At 35.5% G+C, this 19124-nt stretch overlaps 1 protein-coding gene and 1 long non-coding RNA gene across 2 annotated transcripts in view; both read left to right on the top strand.

Annotated features, from left to right (window-relative positions):
- The first annotated feature begins 12354 nt into the window (after nucleotides 1-12354).
- On the top strand, nucleotides 12355-12576 carry LOC111440906. Its single transcript, XR_002710047.1, has 2 exons — nucleotides 12355-12390; nucleotides 12471-12576. It is a non-coding gene; the product is annotated as an uncharacterized LOC111440906 (long non-coding RNA).
- Nucleotides 12577-14680: 2104 nt separating this feature from the next.
- LOC111433521 overlaps nucleotides 14681-19124 on the top strand; it is a 6160-nt gene continuing 1716 nt past the window's right edge. Inside the window, exons 1-6 of the mRNA XM_023070578.1 lie at nucleotides 14681-15031; nucleotides 15875-15961; nucleotides 16072-16320; nucleotides 16771-16941; nucleotides 17281-17334; nucleotides 18873-19019. Of these exons, the coding sequence (XP_022926346.1) occupies nucleotides 14849-15031; nucleotides 15875-15961; nucleotides 16072-16320; nucleotides 16771-16941; nucleotides 17281-17334; nucleotides 18873-19019 (891 nt within the window). The 5' untranslated portion in view covers nucleotides 14681-14848. The remainder of the gene's footprint in view (nucleotides 15032-15874; nucleotides 15962-16071; nucleotides 16321-16770; nucleotides 16942-17280; nucleotides 17335-18872; nucleotides 19020-19124) is intronic.

The raw sequence follows: 19124 nt of genomic DNA, 5'->3' as shown, positions 1-19124 counted from the left end.
TCACGCCGTGTGCCATATTGTTTTTTAGGTAAAGGTAAGGAGCCCATGTACGGTTGACGAGGGCATCATGACTAGAGACTGTGGCGCGTGCATAGGATAGTTGCATATTTAAAATTCCTAGTTTTGGTTAGGATATGGTGTTTGCATTTCATTTATTTAAATTATTTAATTTGTAATTGTTTTATCTTATTTTGAACTCCAGCTTGATGTTTGAAATACGTAAGTCCAACAATGTTTTCTAATGTTTTAACGTATTCTGAAGTTTTAAGTTTTTCCGCTAATAAAGATGAGCATTCTTAGAGTTATAATTATGCATTAAAGATGAGCATGAGACGTTAATGGCGACTCTAGATATGTGGAAATTTAGGGTCGTTACATGCAGACTAGCATGTTGTGAGTTAGGTCGAGTCAGGCGGGTGGATTGGGTCATGCTATTGAACCAGATCGTGTCTTGGTTCATTGGTCAAATTTCAAGTCAATTCATAGGTACGGGTTGAATCCAAGTGTTGCGTCACCGCTAGATGTTGACGCATTATACCATGCACAACACAAAATGTGTTATGTTTTAGGCCAGCCTAGAGACATGATAGACTCCTCCTAGTAGGATAAAACCTCTCAAAGATGAAGTGTCTTATGTTCTATGGCGTGTAGGGTCCAAAGTGTATTTCCATAGCATAGAAACGTGAAACACATTATGTGTACTACGGTAAAGTTGGGTGAAACAAACCCTATCCTCTCTAAGATCTCGAAAGGAACTATGAGCCTCAAATTCAACTTACTTGTTGATCAAATTTTATGAGTCATCGATTTTTTAAACGCTACTGACTTCATATTTGCGATGTAATATTTAAAGAGAAATGTATATTCATTATTAAAAAAATTTATGAAAAAAAATAAATTTACCTCCATATTTGATTGATACGATCATAAGTTTTTATACTAATATTTTTGAAATGAAATCCGATAAAATATTGATAGAGATTTAAATTCATACAATTATTTATTTTGTTTTTTTTCTTTTTTTTGTTGAAACGACCTCGAGAATTTAGGATGAAGGATTTTCACCCTAAACTTGTATAATCTTTAGAATCACAATACGAAAAATCGAGCTCTTTATTGAATGACCTCGATTTAACCAAATATATATATCATTCCAGAATTGTATACTTCATACAATTGGATTCTTATGGATATTAAATCATTTTTCTATGATATATTAAAAAATAAAATAATTTAAAATATTGGTTGACATCATTCTCCTCCACAACGATGGATAGGTGTATCCTCGAGTATAGGGATTAGTAAGGACAGGTGTATCAACCTTGTTGATAGATGAAGAACAACTTGGAGTTGAGTTAGGCTGAATGCATTGGAAGAAAATCGATAGGTTAGGGCGTACTGTGAATGTTTGCTTAATCTACTGCATCTAAATGGTGGTGAGAGTTCTTTTATTTATAATCATTTACCGAATACAGAAATATGGTAAATTACAAATAATATAGAAATAACAATAAAAGGAAAAATAATAAATGAATATAATATATTTACCTTTAATAAAAGGGCAAATATGTAAGCCATAATGTAAGGCAAATATCTAGATATTTGCCTTATAATGAACGGTCAACTATCCTTACTCCCGCAAGTTAAGCGTCGGATTTGAACAAACGTGAAGCTTGGATCTGAAAAATTCAAAGAGAGGTCAGAAATACTTTTTGTGAAGATGTCAGCAACTTGAGATGAGAAGGTACATATTGTGTGCGAAGTTTGCCAACGATAACAAGTTCTCGAAGGAAATGATAATCTAGTTCAACATGTTTGGCTCGCTTGTGAGAAACTGGATTAGAGCTAAAAAAAACTAGCACTTTTGTTGTCACATAAGAGTAAGGGCTGCTGTGAAATAGAGACCTTGAGGTCAGGCAAAAGATGCTTAACCCAAAAAAGTTCAACAACAATTATAGCAAGAGCACGATACTCAAATTCACAGCTGGAGCGTGAGACAGTAGGTTGCTTTTTGGCACTCCAAGAAACGAGATTGTTACCAAGATAAATAGAATAGCCGGATGTAGAACGACGAGTATCGGGACAACCAGCCCAGTCAGTATCCGAATAAGCGACTAGCATACTAGGAACAGTGGATGAACGAAAGGTATGACCAGAGTGGAGTGTTCCTTTGACATAGCGAAGAATACGTTTGACAGCAAGAAAGTGATCTGCAGTAGGAGCATGCAAGAATTGAATGACAGAATTGACAGCATAGGCAATATCTGGACGCGTAATAGTCAAGTACTGAAGGGCGCCAACAAGAGATCTATAGAGAGTAGGATCAGAGAAATGAGAACCATCAGCAGTCAGGTGTTAAGAAACAACCATGGGAGTGTGGACTGGTTTGCTATTGAGCAACTAAGCACGAGTAAGAATATCTCGAGCATATTTTAACTGACTAATAAAGAGACCATCAGGAGTGGGTGGAGCTTCAAGACCAAGAAAGTAACTGAAAGAACCTAAATCTTTGATAGCAAACTCAGAATGAAGCTTGCGAGTAAAGCTGTCAATAAGAGATGAGTTGTTGCCAGTAACAATAATGTCATCAACATAAAGAAGCAAATAGGTAAGGTTAGATTGCTGATGAAAGACAAAAAGGGACGTGTCAGTGCGACTGCAAGAAAACCCAAGTGTGAGAAGAAATGAGCTAAAACGCTGAAACCAGGTGCGATGAGCTTGTTTAAGGCATAGAGGGCTTTCTTTAATAGACAAACATGAGTGGAAAATCAAGGATCAATATATCCAGGAGGTTGTTCCATATGAACATGTTCAATAAGAGTTCCATTTAGAAAAACATTCTTGACATAAAGTTGTCGAAGAGGCCATTTATTTGTGACTGCAATAGAAAGCACAACACAGATAGTGGTAGCTTTGACAACCGGACTGGAAGTGTCAGTGTAGTCAAAACCAGGAACCTGAGTATAACCTTTGGCAACAAGACGAGCCTTGAAACTCTTGACGGATCCATCAGGCAGATATTTAATTCGAAATACCCATTTAGAGCCCACGATGTTGGTGTTGGCAGGGCGAGGTACCAAAATCCAAGTATCATTTTGTTGTAACGCTCGAATTTCTTCATCCATGGCAGCAACCCAAGCAGGATTCTTAGCCGCAGATTTGAATTCTTTTAGCTCAGTGGATGCATGAAGAGCAAAAAGAAGTTCAGATGAGCCCGAAATACCAAGATTTGCTGGATGACGAGTCTTGAATATACTAGCTTTGGCTCGTGTGATCATAGGATAAGTGCCCAAAGAAGAGGAATCAACAGTAGGTTCAATAGAGGTCAAATTAGAAGTCGAGGGTGGCAAAGTGGAACCTGTAAGAGAAGTATCAACCTGCACAGACTCATCCACAAGGTCAGAACAAATATCACATGGGGATAAACTAGATCGAGGAATGTGCGATGATGAAGTGGTAGGGGGGTGATGAATCAATCTGATAAAGATGGGGTTCCAAGAAATTTGAAATAGGAATAGAGGAAAGAGGTTGGGCCTGAGAGCTAAGGATAGCAGGAAAGTGAGTTTCATCAAATTGAGCATGACAGGTGATATATAGCTTAGTGGTGGCGGGATCAAGATAGCAGAACCCTTTATGAAAAGAACTATAACCTAAAAAAATACAAGGAATGCTGCGGGGAGAAAGCTTGTTAGACATATAATCACGCAAATAAGGATAAACACGACAACCAAAGGGATGAAAATTGTCATAATGTGGAGTGTAGCCATAAAGGAGTTCAAAAGGTGACTTATCTCCAAGAAGTGGAGTAGGCAACCGGTTGATAATATAAGCTGCAGCGCTGAAGGTGTCAACCCAAAAACGAGGAGAAAGATGGGAGTGAAAGAGAAGGGTCAAGCCAGTCTCAGTCACATGATGATGATGGTTTCTCTCAGCACGACCATTTTGAGCAGGTGTATATGGACAAGAGAGTTGATGGTGGATGCCAGAATTACGTAAATGAGTTTTGAAATAAGTGCTAGTAAATTCGGTACCTCCATCGCTTTGAAATACCTTGATACGAGAAAAATATTGATTTTCTATAAATTTTTGAAATTGAAGAAAATTTCTTAATATCAAAGAAATCATATTTAAATTTTAAAGGGTAAAGCCAAGTGAATCGAGATCAATCATCAATAAAAAATAACATAATAAAGAAAACTCGAATTTGATTTGACGGGAGAAGGACCTCAAATATCACAATGAATAAGATCTAACACATGAGATGACCTACGTTCATTGCGGGAATAAAACAATCGATGACTTTTCGCAAGCTGACAAATATTACATAATAATGGAGAGGGCAACAAAGACTTAAGAGAAAGATGCATTTTCTATTTAAAAAAGAAATAACAGAATGATTCACATGACCCACGCGAGCATGCCATAAATCATATGAAGCACGTAAAGATTTGTTTCTAAAGACTGAAATAAAAGCAAAGTTGTCGCGCTCTAGCACATATAGCCCTCCATCTCTTTTACCGGTTGCCACCACCCTTCCTATTTGACGATTCTGGATAGTAATAAGATTATTAGAAAATGTAAAGGAGAGAGGAAAATCAGACCTTAATTTACTTATCGAAAGAAATTTTTTAGTAAATATAACGGAGAGAGGAAAATCAGACGTTAATTACTCATGGTATCGGAGCCCTTTCGGTTTAACAACTCTGATCCCTTATTTTCAATGGCTTCTGAATCTCCTACTCATTTTCTCTTCCACCATCCCTGCTGGCTTTGATGCCGCAGGGGCAGTCTCCATGACTGCCACATGCGGAGCCGATTGATTACTCTTCGGCTCCACCCTGTTGACCTCAAAATCACCTTTCACCATGCTCTAATACCATGTGAATGTTTGCTTAATCCACCACACCTAAATGGTGATGAGAGTTCTCTTATTTATAATCATTTACCGAAGAAAGAAATATGGTAAATTACAAATAGTATGGAAATAACAATAAAATGAAAAAAATAATAAATGAATACAATATATTTGCCTCGAATAAAAGGGCAAATATGGTAAGAGGTAATGTAGGGCAAATATGTTAAGCCGTAATGTAAGACAAATATCTAAATATTTGCCTTATAATGAACGGTCAACTATCCTTAACACGTACAAACTCATTGTCTAGCAACTCTTGAAGCTGCGATTTTTGTATGAGAACTTTTAAATAGGAGTCGTTCCTTGTTTGAACTCGATATTTAACTCAACCTCTTTTCCCTTCTCAAGGTAGGCTTATTCTACACATTTAAGTAGTTCTTCGTGTCATCTTCTTATGTAATCCCTTGTCCTCTTTCAAGGTGAGTTTTATTTTTCTCACACTACTGGTTCCTCATGTTATCTACTTTTATAGTCTCTCGTTCCTTCTCAATACGGGTTTATTCTACACATAGTAATGACTCCTTAATTTGATCCCGATCATGTTGCTAGCAATCTCGTAAGTTCTCTTAAATTTCTTGGGTTATAATATGATTTCCTTTTGTATTTAATTTTGATGTTGTTACCTTTTTTCTGATTTAAACTTTATCGAATTTTATTTTACTTTGGATCGTGACATAACCTAATTCCCAAGAAATCACATAGATGTAAGAAAAAATCGAGACTAAAAGTTAATAAATCTTACATCGTGAAAGTACTTGATTCTCGACATAAATGAATAAATCATAGGTTGAAAACTATTCACCTCTATCCCGTGAGTGACTCTTGTGAACTTTTTTCTAACTTTTCACTATTTTTCTTTTTTTTTTTTTTGTAGGATCTTGAAATTTTTCAAAATTTTAAACTTAAAAAAATGGAGAAATTAATTCTCATCACCTCAGGTGTTACAAACTAATGTCTCAGATTTCACACTCACATCTAACAAAATTTTATCCCTTCATTAACAATCACCATACAATTCAAATGTTCTAGCTCTATCATAGTTTTAACATGTGCATGAAGCCATAATGAAATGATGCCCTAGCATGTGTTGTCATCATAACATCACTCGACCTCAATCCATTTAAGAACAAAAAACAATTGTTAAATACCTATCATAATTCGTCAAACCAAGACGTAGATTTGAGAATTATTGATGAACTGGAGTTTAATTACTCTTAATTTGCTTGTGATGTTGAAGTGGAACAAGTAACAACAATGCTCAATTCCAAGCTAGAACTCCACTAATGATTTTGAAAATTTTTTCAAAAAATTTGACTACGTTAATAAGCCATTAGTTGAAACAAAAGACCTAAATTGCTTGTAATATTGAAAGTGAACAACTTAATTGATATAAATTACGAGTTTCCATACTGTGAGGCATAAATTAAATTATCTTTATACTAAAATATGAAAAGTCAAACTCTTTGAACCAGATACATATATGATTCATGACATGTAAGGAGAAACACTCTTCATTTATTTTTCCTTCATATATTAAAGAAGAAAGTAATTTTAAATATAGATTAAAATCATCCTCCTCCTCGACTGGTAGCAGAGCATCCTCGATCATAGGGATTAGCAGGAACAGGTATAGAACCCCTATTTCCGACTAAACAATGTGGAGGTGGGTTAGAGTGTTGACATTCTGAAAGTTTAAGAAATTCCTCATCTGCTAATACTTCTGGGCTCGTCGATCACCGTGCTAATTAAAGTGAGACATATTAGCAAGGACTTCAGCTATCTAAATTCCCCCCTCCTTTTGTCCCTTTTTATTTGTGACTTCTCTTTTCCTTCCCCTACACGGTTTCAAAAAATGGAACAATCCTAAAAAAAGAGGGTAAGATGGCCTATAGTTGGTAGGGCCTAAAATTAGTTGACCGTTAAAATCCGTACAAACAATGGTAATTACCACATAACATGTAGAAGATGTTTATAATTTTTTACTTTTTAACAACTAGCATTGCATCAAAAATTTTATCTTTAAGGGCATAACGGTAATTCAATACATTCTTAATCAAAATTGTCCTCTTGTAAAATTAGTCCTAAAGATCCATATTGTAATCAACTAAGGTGAATGCTAGTAGGCCGTCCTAAAGATCCCTACAAATGTTACTTGCCTAAATTTCGTGATTGCATACATGGATGATATATGTCTTCCCTAGCTAGCTTTTTCGTGTGTTAGGAGCACCAAAATTTTTTATATTTTGCTGGTAGGTCCTAATTCAAACAAAATTAGGGTTAGTATCGAAATTGGAGTGAAAAATAGTCGAGCAAAGGTTGAATGGAACGAAAACCCACCATACACATGCCCCTAGGCATGAGAAGAGCCTTCCATGCGCGAGTACCGTGCACCTAGGTGAGGAGATTCGTCGTGCTTGTTGGGCGATATACGGTGGCGCTCATTTGGCGATTCGACTCTTGTGGTGCGTGTTTGATCCTTGATAGCATAAGAATTCTTATGATTTACAATGTTGCGACACGTGGCGCACGTGGACTGGCACGTTTCGAGTTGGGTTGAGTCAAGCGGATAGATTGGGTTGTGCTGTTGAATCGGGTCGTGGCTTGATTCACGTGCCAGTCGGTGAGTTAATTCACAGGTGTGGGTTGGATCCAAGCGATACGTCACCACAAAACGTTGAAGTAATCCTCCCCTAAAAGTATTATTGAGAGATTTTTTTTTGTTTAAGTTTCTAAAATTTTTCTAAGATTTTTTTCTCTTCTAGAAATTTGGTATTCAAAAATTAATTTTCTTATCCATAAACTTCGAATTAAATTAATAGAAAAAAGGCGAATTTAATAATTATCTCTTAAACATCTATAAAAATCTAAACCAATTATTTGAAACATAGAATTAATTCTCTATTGAAATTTAAAGCATTAATTAATATAAGTTTATGTGTAAAACGTAACATAATGTTATGTTGTTAGAAGTTTAAATTAGTTTAAATCATATAATTATCTATTATTTAAGATCAAATTTTAGTGTCAAAAATTGATTTTTGCCCACAAATTAAATTAAATTGTCTTCAATATAAAAATCAAACTCTTTAATGAATGGCCTCATTTGAACTCGATATCTATATTCATTTGAATTAGATACCTAATCATTCATGAAATGTGAGCAGAATCTAAGTGAATTCTCTTACGTGATCTTATTCATTTTTTCAGAAGAAAATAATTTTAAATATCGATTAAAATCATCCTCCTCTCGACAACGACCGATAGCAGAGTATCCTTGACGATAAGGATTAGCAAGAACAAGTATAGAGTCCCTGTTTCTCGGTACACAACCACACAACTCTTGAACCCTCTTTCACTTCGATCGACAACCTCCAAATACTTGAAAAAGAAAGGAAAAGGGAAAACGCTCCTCTACTTTGATCGACAACCTTCAAACACCTGAAAAAGAAAGGGGAAAGGGGAAAATGCTCCTCCACTTCGACCGAGAGCCTCCAAACACCTGGAAAAGAAAGGGAAAAGGGAAAACGGGAAAGTGATTTTAAAAATACACAAAACACTTCTTGTAGGCTCTTATCGCATCCATGACCTATTTTCTAACCACGGGCTTTACCTAGGCTCTAGGTGTATTGCTCTTGTTGTTCATAGTCTTGGGTAGTTAGCTTCGCATATGCAGCAGTAACCAACATCCAAAAATGAGGTGCTCCCTCCATAGACTCTGTACCAGGTGGAGACAACATGGTGAGTGCTAGCCTGCTCGTCATCCATGGGAGGTTAGCTGGCAAACTCCCCAAAAGGCCATGAGGTCATCAAGGTTGGGGATCGGCGCTACCCCCCGATGCTAATAACAATAATTGTCTCGCCATTACATGTCTATATATCTCGAAAAATCTAAACCCTCCCTTTGCAAATAAGCAATTATTTGAAACAGAAGACCTACAATTATTAGTAATTTTTTTATTTACGTAACCCTCGGAAATTAAATTGACTTTGAATTACCATATGAAAAATCAAACTCTTTATTGATTACCCTCATTTTAACCAAATACATATATCATTCATGAAATGTAAACATAATATAATTGAACATTTTTATATGATCTTACTCATTTTTCCTTCCTATATTGAAGAAAAAAATAATTTCAAATATTAATTAACTTTCTCCTCCTCCTCGACATCGATGGATAGCAGAGCATCCTCGATCATAGGGATTAGCAGGAACATGTTTATAGTCCCTAGCTCCAGATAAAGAACAATGTGGAGGTGGGTTAGGATGATGACATTCTGAAAGTTTAAGATATTTTATCTTTGATGTTTCTTCTTGGTTCGTCATCACTTGTTGGCTTGTCATCAGCATCGTAATTAAAGCTAAACATATCGGCAACGACTTCATTTTCTTTCCTTGCAATCTCAACTTTTGCCCCTCCTTACTTCTCTATTTCTTTTCCCCCATATTTATAGGTTTCATAAAAATGGAACAATCCTAAAAAAAGAGGGTAAGATGTCCTAAAATTGGTCCGGCCTAAAAGTAGTTGACCGTTAAAACCGGTAGAAAGAAGTTAGGGTGATATGAGTGGTTGAGGATGTTATATAATATTTTACCTAATTTTTCCCATAAGAAAATTTTGACCATTCATATGTTATCGAGTACAAAGTCTTGTAAATATGAGTTGTTTCTTGTTCAAGCTCCATTTTTACTCAACCTCCCGTGTTGGAAGTAATTTTTGGAGATCATTGGAGAACACACCCACAAACTTCTTGCCTATTGATATTGAGTTTACATTAATCTCTATATATATCTCATGTCCATGATATCGACACACTCCCATGCTCCATAGAACATCATCTTCTTCGTCTTTAATGTCGATATCGTCTTGGAGGCTACATTAACCCTTATACGCTTAATTTTGAATCTAGATTGGACCGTGGTTGACACACAACTTATTTATAATGATGGTCTAATAATGCATGGTTTTAGCATACCAATCTATTTATTACAAGATTATCGAAGTCTACTATGTCTAGAACAATTAGGGTCACGTTCCTCATTCCTCATTCGATCTGACACTAACACCTGGTAAGATTTTACCTAGTCGTTAGTAATTATGCTTATCCTCGCTTAATGTTCCACCTGAGCCCCATCGAGAAATTAGATGTCTGATTTTTTCTTTTAAACTCAAAATTTTTAAATTTTGTTAACGACCTTAGAGATCGAATTTTAAGATGAGGGGGAAGAGAAACATACTTTAAAAAAATCAAAGACTATACAAAAAATAAAAAAATTTGTAAAGGGAAAGAAAAAAAGTCGATAAAAAACAAACGGGAGGAAAATGATCATTTTGACTCCTCACCGTTTCTACACCCTTATAAGAAATGTTTCGTTCTACTTTTCAATCAATGTGAGATCTCACAATTTTGTCCTCTTTGATCCAACGAGTGCTTCTTGTGAAGAACTCTTGACCAATCTCGAACTCCAATTGCCAACATTCCTCATAGTATGGTTCGAATTACAGGTCAGATTTTATCTGAATTGGCTTAGCGGGTTTTATCTAATTTTTCTATTACCTTCTGACTTTACACTTTTAGTGCGTAACATTTGGCAGAGAAGAATTTTAAATATCTAATCTTTTGGTCGAGATGATAACGTATATTTAGGTTATCAAAACTCGGGAGAGCGGGAAAAGGGTGAGAAAAGATTTGGTGAATTTTGTTTCCTTAGCCATCAATGTACACAAAAACCAATACACCAAACAAATTGTATTTGTTAGGTGAAACCATAATGAAAAATTAAAACCTTTAGTTTGCTTTAAAGCCAATCACCCTCTGAATTAAATGACTTTGAAGAAATATGTATAGCCTCAAAAAGGAACCAAAAATCCCACCTTTTTCAATCTCATTATTATTATATATACATAAATTCAAACATAATTAAATTATTTTCGTGGGTAAGAATTCAAATCTATGATCTTTTAATCGATGATATATGTTGTAATCCGTTAAGATCAGATTTAGGGTTAGGATCAAAATCCGAGTGCAAAATAGTCGAGACAAGGTTGAACGGGACAAAAACCCACTCAGCGCGCATCTCCACTCACGAGAAGATTCTTCCACATGTGAGTACAAAGCACCTAAGGGAGGAGAGTTCCGTTAGCTAGGCAATATGTGGCGTGCGATGATTAGGTGACTACGACCCTCGGCTGCATAAATTTTTTTGTAATTTTACAATGTCGCAACACGTGGCGCATATAGACTAGCACATTATGGTTGGGGTCGGGTCGAGCTCAATTTCTTTGCTAAGAAACAATGACTAAAATAAGTATCTAAGTTAAAAGCTATGGGTTTTATTCTTGAAATGAAAATTAATGAAGGTTGGTTAGAATGAAGATATAATAAGACATAAAAGAAGGCTTTGATAGCAATAAATTAAGGATGATGAGCCAACCCATGAGTGGTTTGCATTCATGGCTCCATTTTAATCATATTCTTATTAAAATATTTTTCGATACGATCTTTGGAAGGTTCGACGCTAATATTAATGATTATTGATATCGTAAATAATCATAGAACAAAATACACGTCGAGAAATTGACAAGAATTTGTGGTTTGGGGTTTTCTTCAACTATTCAACCTCGACCAATGATATCGAAAATCCTCACTATTTCTAACGGCTCAAGCCCACCGCTGGCAGATATTGATTTCTTTGGACTTTCCCTTTCGGGCTTCCCCTAAAAAAATTTAAAATGCGTCTGCTAGTGAGAGGTTTTCACACCCTTATAAAGGATATTTTGTTCTCCTCCCCAATCGATGTGAGATCTAACAATCCAACCCCTTCGGAATCCAGCATCCTCGTTGACACTCGTTCCTTTCTCCTATCAATGTGGGACTCCCACTAAATCCATCCTCTTTCGAGGCTCAACGTCCTTGCTGTCACATTGCCTCATGTTCACTCCCTTTCGGGGCTCAACCTCCTCACTGGCACATCGCCTAGTGTTTAACTCTAAGGAATAGGAGGCTCGAGCATTGTGTATTGGAGACTACAGTCCTGTTATTTATAAAGTTGCTCTTCTAGGATCAACTGAAACCACCCAGGCCCACCGCTAGCAGATATTGTCCTCTTTGAGCTTTCCCTTTCGGGCTTCCCCTCAAGGCTTTAAAACGCGTCTGCTAGGGGAAGGTTTCCACACCCTTGGTGATTTGTTCTCCTCCCCAACCAATGTGGGACATCACAATCTACCCCCTTTCGGGGCCCAACGTCCTCGTTGGCACTCTTTCCTTCCTCCAATCGATGTGGGACCACTCCCAAATTCATCGGGTTGTTCCTAGGTGAATATTGTGATGTCCCACATTGGTTGGGGAGGAGAACAAACCACTATTTATAAGGGTGTGGAAACCTTCCCCTAGCAGACGCGTTTTAAAGCCTTGAGGGGAAGCCCGAAAGAGAGCCCAAAGAGGATAATATCCGCTAGCGGTGGATCTGAGTCGTTACAAATGGTATCAGAGCCAGACACTGGACAATGTGCCAGTCTTCTCGCTGTTCTCCGAAGGGGGGTAGACTGAGTCGTTACAAATGGTATCAGAGCTAGACACCGGACGATGTGCCAGTCTTCTCGCTGTTCTCCGAAGGAGGGTAGACATGAGGCGGTGTGCCAGTAAGGACGCTGGGCTTCCTGTCCTCTCTTTTCTCATGGACATCTCTATTAACCACTAGATCAAAACTTCGTACAAGTCCAAAAATCTGTTCTATCATAAAAACGTTTAATAACTAAGACTATAGCTACTCGAGATAGTCTTATCATTGAAGAACGTATACCAATTGACTAGTATCAACGACTCGTAAAGGAACGAAGATGAAGATCCTCTGAGAATTGGCATAGTGACCGATCATAAAATTAAGTTTAGGGGGAAGAAAGGGACTAGAGATAGGAGTTTGTTGGGAAATTAAAGTATAGATCTTGACCTTATATTATATCTAAAGCGTTACCCAAATTTTAAGGCTTTGAAGTTAATGAGTGGCTGACTACAAAATTTCTCACACTTTCCGATGTGGGAAAGATTCGAGAATAGAAGCTTACTCTCATTTAATATTTCAACCCACGTGGTCCTTCCATGCCTTTGACTTCAATAATAATTGTTTTTTTTATTTATTGAATTTTTTATAATCTTATAATTTAAAAGCTAAATATAAATTTTTAAGTTGTCATCTTAAAATTAACTAATAAAAAAAAGTCAAACCACACAAAAATATTTATAAACTCGCTTTTATTTAAGAGTTTTACGTTAAAATAAGATAGAAATTGACACGGTAATTGATACAAAAATTGGAAGGTAAGTATGATTTGCAACAATTAGCTGACGTTACCCTTGGGCACAAGCTACAATCGTTTTCTTCTTCTTCTTTGTTCTCATCAACTATAGTCATGTGAGCGTATGTCGTATTACATGTGATAGTACATCTCGACCTTAACAGTAGGTCAATTACTGGGTATTTTTATTATACAAATTTTTTCAAAATTTCTTTTGAAGTAAAGACAATGACGGAAAAAAAAATAAACGACCAAGGTTGTTTGTTGAATGTGTCATGGGGTCAGGGTTTATTAAAAAAAAATGTCTACTTCCACGTGCTTTTAAACAATAAAAAAAATAATTTACACTCGATATGACCATCCAAACCACTATTTGAGGTAATGGATTGTAAGATCCCACATCGGTCGGGAGAAGAACAAAACATTTCTTATAAGAGTACGAAGACCTCTTCCTAATAAATATATTTTAAAACTGTGAGACGATACATAACAAGCAAAACCAAACAATATCTGCTGGCGGTAGCTTGAGTTGTTGTAACGACCCAGATCCACCGTTAGCAGATATTGTCTTCTTTAGACTTTCCCTTTCGGGCTTCCTCTCAAGGCTTTAAAACGTGTCTGCTAGGGAAAGGTTTCCACACCCTTATAAATGGTGATTTGTTTTCCTCCCCAACCAATGTGAGTCATCACAATCCACCCCCCTTCGGGGCCCAGCGTCCTCGCTAGCACTCTTTCTTCCTCCAATCGATGTGGGACCGCAGGGGCTCAGCATCCTTACTGGCACACCGTCTTGTGTCTACCCCCCTTCGGAGAACAGCGAGAAGGCTGACAAATGTCCCACATTGGTTGGGAGGAGAATAAATAACCCTTTATAAAGGTGTGGAAACCTTACCCTAGCAAACGCGTTTTAAAGCCTTGAGGGGAAGCCCGAAAGGAAAAAATCAAAGAGGACAATATCTACTAGCAATGGGCCTCGGTTGTACATAGCATAAAATATAATACATAGTATTTTAGTCATTTTGATAAATTATGTATATATAAACAAAGAAAAGAAACTAATAAAATACACATGAGAAGGGATTGACTTTAAGTATATACAAAAATGATGAAGATATGGTAACATATCATATTCCTAACCATATTATATAGTTGGATCATTTATTAAATAAGGAGACAATTCCACGTGGCACCACAAAGGAATTTATAGCATTATAACTCGGTACAACTTGGGTTGGTTTTCCCACTAAATTTAATAAAATTTTAATATATATAATATTTTATAAATAAATATATGCTCTTTTTTTTAAAAAAATTTAACACATTTTTATGACGTAATTAATGGGAAAAGAGATGGGCAGATAATAAAAGGGGGAGGGGAGTGTTTCAGTTTGGTAGGTTTGAGTTTTTATAATATATTTATTATAATATTATACAATATGCCCTTACAAAAGCTTTAATTATATTTCGACCCCTCTTTCTCTTTCTATTTATCTGAATCCAAAGCAGGCAATCATGATCTTGATGCTGAGACCTCTTTAATGGATCTTCTTCTTCTTCTTCTTCTTCTTCGTTTGCAAACTAGCCCTCAGAGAATTTGATATTTCGTTTTTCGCCTGTTTTTGGGGGAGGGATTATGGGAAGAACAAGAGGGGTTTCAGTTTCAATGGCATTGTTCTGTGTTCTTCTTGTTGTTCTTCAGAGCTTCTCTTTGGTGTGTGGCCTCACTTATAGCTATAAACATGTTAGTAGCTTGAGATTTGACAGGATTCAAACCCATTTGGACTCCATTAACAAGCCTCCTCTTCTCACCATTCAGGTTCATTCTTATATATATATATATATATATATATCCATTTGTTGGTTTTTTTTCTGTTTTTCTCTTATATATTATCTTTTTTCTTATTTGGGTCTCCAAATATTTGAATTTTGTGTAATGGGTATGTCAAATTTCTAAGCTTTCTATATGTTTATGTTGTTTTTTTAAAGATTTTTTGGATTTTTCTCCTTTTTTTTCATTTGGGTCTCCAAAAATTTGCATTTTATGTAATGGGTATGTCAATGTTCTAAGCTTTCTATATGTTTATGTTGTTTTTTTAAAGATTTTTTGGATTTTTCTTCTTTTTTTTCATTTGGGTCTCCAAAAATTTGCATTTTATGCAATGGGTATGTCAATGTTCTAAGCTTTCTATATGTTTATGTTGTTTTTGTAAAGATTTTTTGGATTTTTCTTCTTTTTTTTCATTTGGGTCTCCAAAAATTTGCATTTTATGCAATGGGTATGTCAAATTTCTAAGCTTTCTATATGTTTATGTTGTTTTTTCAAAGATTTTTTGAATTTTTCTTCTTTTTTTTCATTTGGGTCTCCAAAAATTTGCATTTTGTGCAATGGGTATGTCAAATTTCTAAGCTTTCTATACGTTTATGGCATGTTTCTGTTGTTTTTTAAAAGTATTTTTTGGATTTTAATTTTATTATTATTTTTTTTTATTTGGGTCTCCAAAATTTTAAATTTTATGTAATGGGTATGTCAAATTAATGACAGGGTTTTTTTTTTCAGCTTTTCTCTTATATTTTCCATTTATTTGTTAAATTAAATATAAAAAAACCATTTATTCATTAATTTTTACTTTTATTTGTTTTTTTTTTTTTTTTAATTCAGAGCCCAGATGGTGATACTATAGATTGTGTTCATAAAAGAAAACAGCCAGCTCTGGATCATCCCCTCTTGAAGAACCACAAAATTCAGGTCCAAAAAAAAATTAATAATTATCTCTATTTATATTCTAAATAATATTAAATTTATTAAAAAATTTAAAATTAAAAAATGAAATAATATTATTAATGTATTTTGTGCAGAGAGCACCAACAGGGTGGCCGAAAATGAAGAAGAATGAAAGGAGGGCAGGATCAGGTGCGGGAGGTCCATTTCAAACTTGGCATGGGAACGCGACACGGTGTCCAAAGGGAACTATTCCGGTGCGGCGCAGTACAGTGAAGGATGTGTTAAGAGCCAAGTCTTTGTTTGACTTTGGGAAGAAGAAACGACCGATCCTGCTTGATCAACAAATGGACGCTCCTGATGTGGTCAGTGGGAATGGTCACGAGGTACGCTATTTTCTTTTCTTCAAAGCATTTAATCAGTTGAAAGGTGGGAGTTTTTATGAATAGATTCTTTTTCTTTACTTCAACTCCATGTTTTAATAATAAATAAATACACTTTTTACCTTTATTTTATATTAAATTAAATTAAAATAATAATTTTTAAAAATTAAAAAAACTCAAGAGTATTTTTTAAAAATTATTTTAAAAGTTTAGGAGTATTTTTGAAACAGATACTAACCCAGTACACAATACAAAACTACTTAATGTCTTTTAAAATTTTAACGGTATTTTTTTAACATTTTTTTTATTGAAAATTTAATAATATTTTTTCGACCATATTTATAAATCTATTAAATATAAAATTAAAATTTTAATAACGTATTAAATATTAAATATTTATAATGTAGTACAATTTTTAAATATATTTGACACGAACGATTGCATATAAAATAGCATGCGATCGCATACACTAGATCGCTCGGGGAGATGTATGGAGCGAAGGCGACAATAAACGTGTGGGAACCGTCCATCCAAATGGTCAACGAGTTCAGCCTCTCTCAGATATGGATCCTCTCTGGATCATTCGACGGCTCGGATCTCAACAGTATAGAGGCTGGTTGGCAGGTACTTTTTCCATTTCCTACATCCTCCCGCAGACAATCCTACCCCTCATCCTAAAAAAAATTAATTGCTATTTTTTTACTATTTATCATATAATATTAATATTATTAAATTATACCATCATTAGAAAGAATTTATTAGAATCAAAATAAAATATTCAAAAATTAAATAATATAATTATGAAAGTATGGTTAAAATATTAATATCCAGAAAATATAATTCAACTAGTTAAAATATATATTTTCGACCGAGAATTAATATTTACTCTTGTACTAAAAGAATTAATATTATTTTTTTAGGATTTCTTGAATTTTCTAAAGTTTTGATTATTCTACTAGTCAGGTTAGTCCGGAGCTTTATGGTGACAGCAGACCGAGATTGTTCACATATTGGACGGTCAGATCCCTATTCTATATTTTTTAATTTTGATTTATTTAATTTAAAAAAGACTTCACATGTGAGATGAAATAATGAGTTTGAAGTCTTAATTACTAATAATTTTTAATAAGTAATTAAATTTTTTTAATTATAATTTAGCATAAAATAATGGAAATCATAAGAGCATAAATTAATAAACAATAGGGTTTTGGGATATTCCAATAATTAATTGCATTAGTGCATATATTTAGAAGACTAGGATTTAGAAACAATGCATGTGACATTATTACCTAAGTTACAAGCAAGATATTGATTGGGATTTGAGTGTAATCTTGGTGATTAGGATTTAAGGGTTGAGTTGGACTCGGTACTATTTTGGAGGTTAGCCGGTTTGACTCGACCAAAATAAGTTCCGACTTGCAAACTAAACCAAATTTTTTGTTTTCCAAAAATTCAACCCAATCTAAATTAAGGGTTTTCCTCGATTGTTTGTGTGAGATCTCACATCGATTGGATAGAGGAACGAGTGCTAGCAAGAACGCTGGGGCTCGAAGGGAGTGGATTGTGAGATCCCACGTCGGTTGGAGAGTGGAATGAAACATTCTTTGTAAGGATAGAAACCTCTCCCTATGAGACATGTTTTAAAAACCTTGAAAGTAAGCTCAAAAGGGAAAACCCAGAGAAGATCATATCGGCTAGCGGTGGGCTTGGGCAGTTACAAATGGTATCTAAGCCAGACACCTGGCGATGTGCGAGCAAGGATGCTAGGTCATGAAGGAGGTGGATTGTGAGATCCCACATCGGTTGGAGAGTGGAATGAAATATTCTTTATAAGGTCATAGAAACCTCTCCCTAGTAGACGCGTCTTAAAAACCTTGAGAGGAAGTCCGAAAGGGAAAACCCAGAGAGGACAATATCTGCTAGCGGTGGATTTGGACGGTTACAAATAGTATCTGAGGCAGACACCTGACGATGTGCCAGCAAGGACGCTAGGTCACGAAAGGGGTGGATTGTGAGATCCCACATCAGTTGGAGAGGAGCTTTATAAGGGTGTAAAAACCCTTTGTCCCGACCATTGTAGCACGTGTTTCGCCCAGGGCATAAGCGGCATGATGACTTGACGTCATCCTCACCTTCCTCCGGCTTATCACCGACAGTTTGCTCAGGGTTCCAACCTCAACAGTTGGCAACTAAACACGAGGGTTATGCTCGTTGTGGGACTTAACCCAACACCTTACGGCACGAGCTAACGACAGCCATGCAACACCTGTGTCCACATTCTCGAAGGCACCCCTCTCTTCAAGAGGATTCGCAGCATGTCAAGCCCTAGTAAAGTTCTTTGCTTTGCATCGAATTACAGAGGAAGCTGGAAAGGGAAAGCACAAAGAGGACTATATCATGAGATCATATAAAAGTTCAAACTTGCAAATCAAACCGAATTTTCGGTTTTTTAAAAATTCAACCCAAACCAAATAGAAAAAATCTACTCGAACTTTAACGGTCGATCAAACCTACCGATAAATAAAATATAATTTATCGTCTTTTTTTGGTTGCAGAGTGATGCATATCAAGCAACTGGTTGCTATAACCTTTTATGTGCTGGATTTGTACAAACTAACAGCAGAATCGCCATCGGAGCTGCTATTTCTCCGGTCTCTTCCCTCACCGGCAACCAATATGACATTACCATTCTCATTTGGAAGGTACATTTTTTTTGTTCTTTTTGTTCTTTTTTTTTTTCCTTTTTTTAAGAAAAGGGTTTCAAAATTAGTTTTTGTTTTTTTGTTTAAAAAAAAAAAAAAAAAAAA

This window comes from Cucurbita moschata, unplaced genomic scaffold, assembly GCF_002738365.1.
Source record: "Cucurbita moschata cultivar Rifu unplaced genomic scaffold, Cmos_1.0 Cmo_Scf00003, whole genome shotgun sequence".
NCBI lineage: Eukaryota > Viridiplantae > Streptophyta > Magnoliopsida > Cucurbitales > Cucurbitaceae > Cucurbita > Cucurbita moschata.
This window is presented reverse-complemented; position numbering and strand designations above follow the sequence as displayed.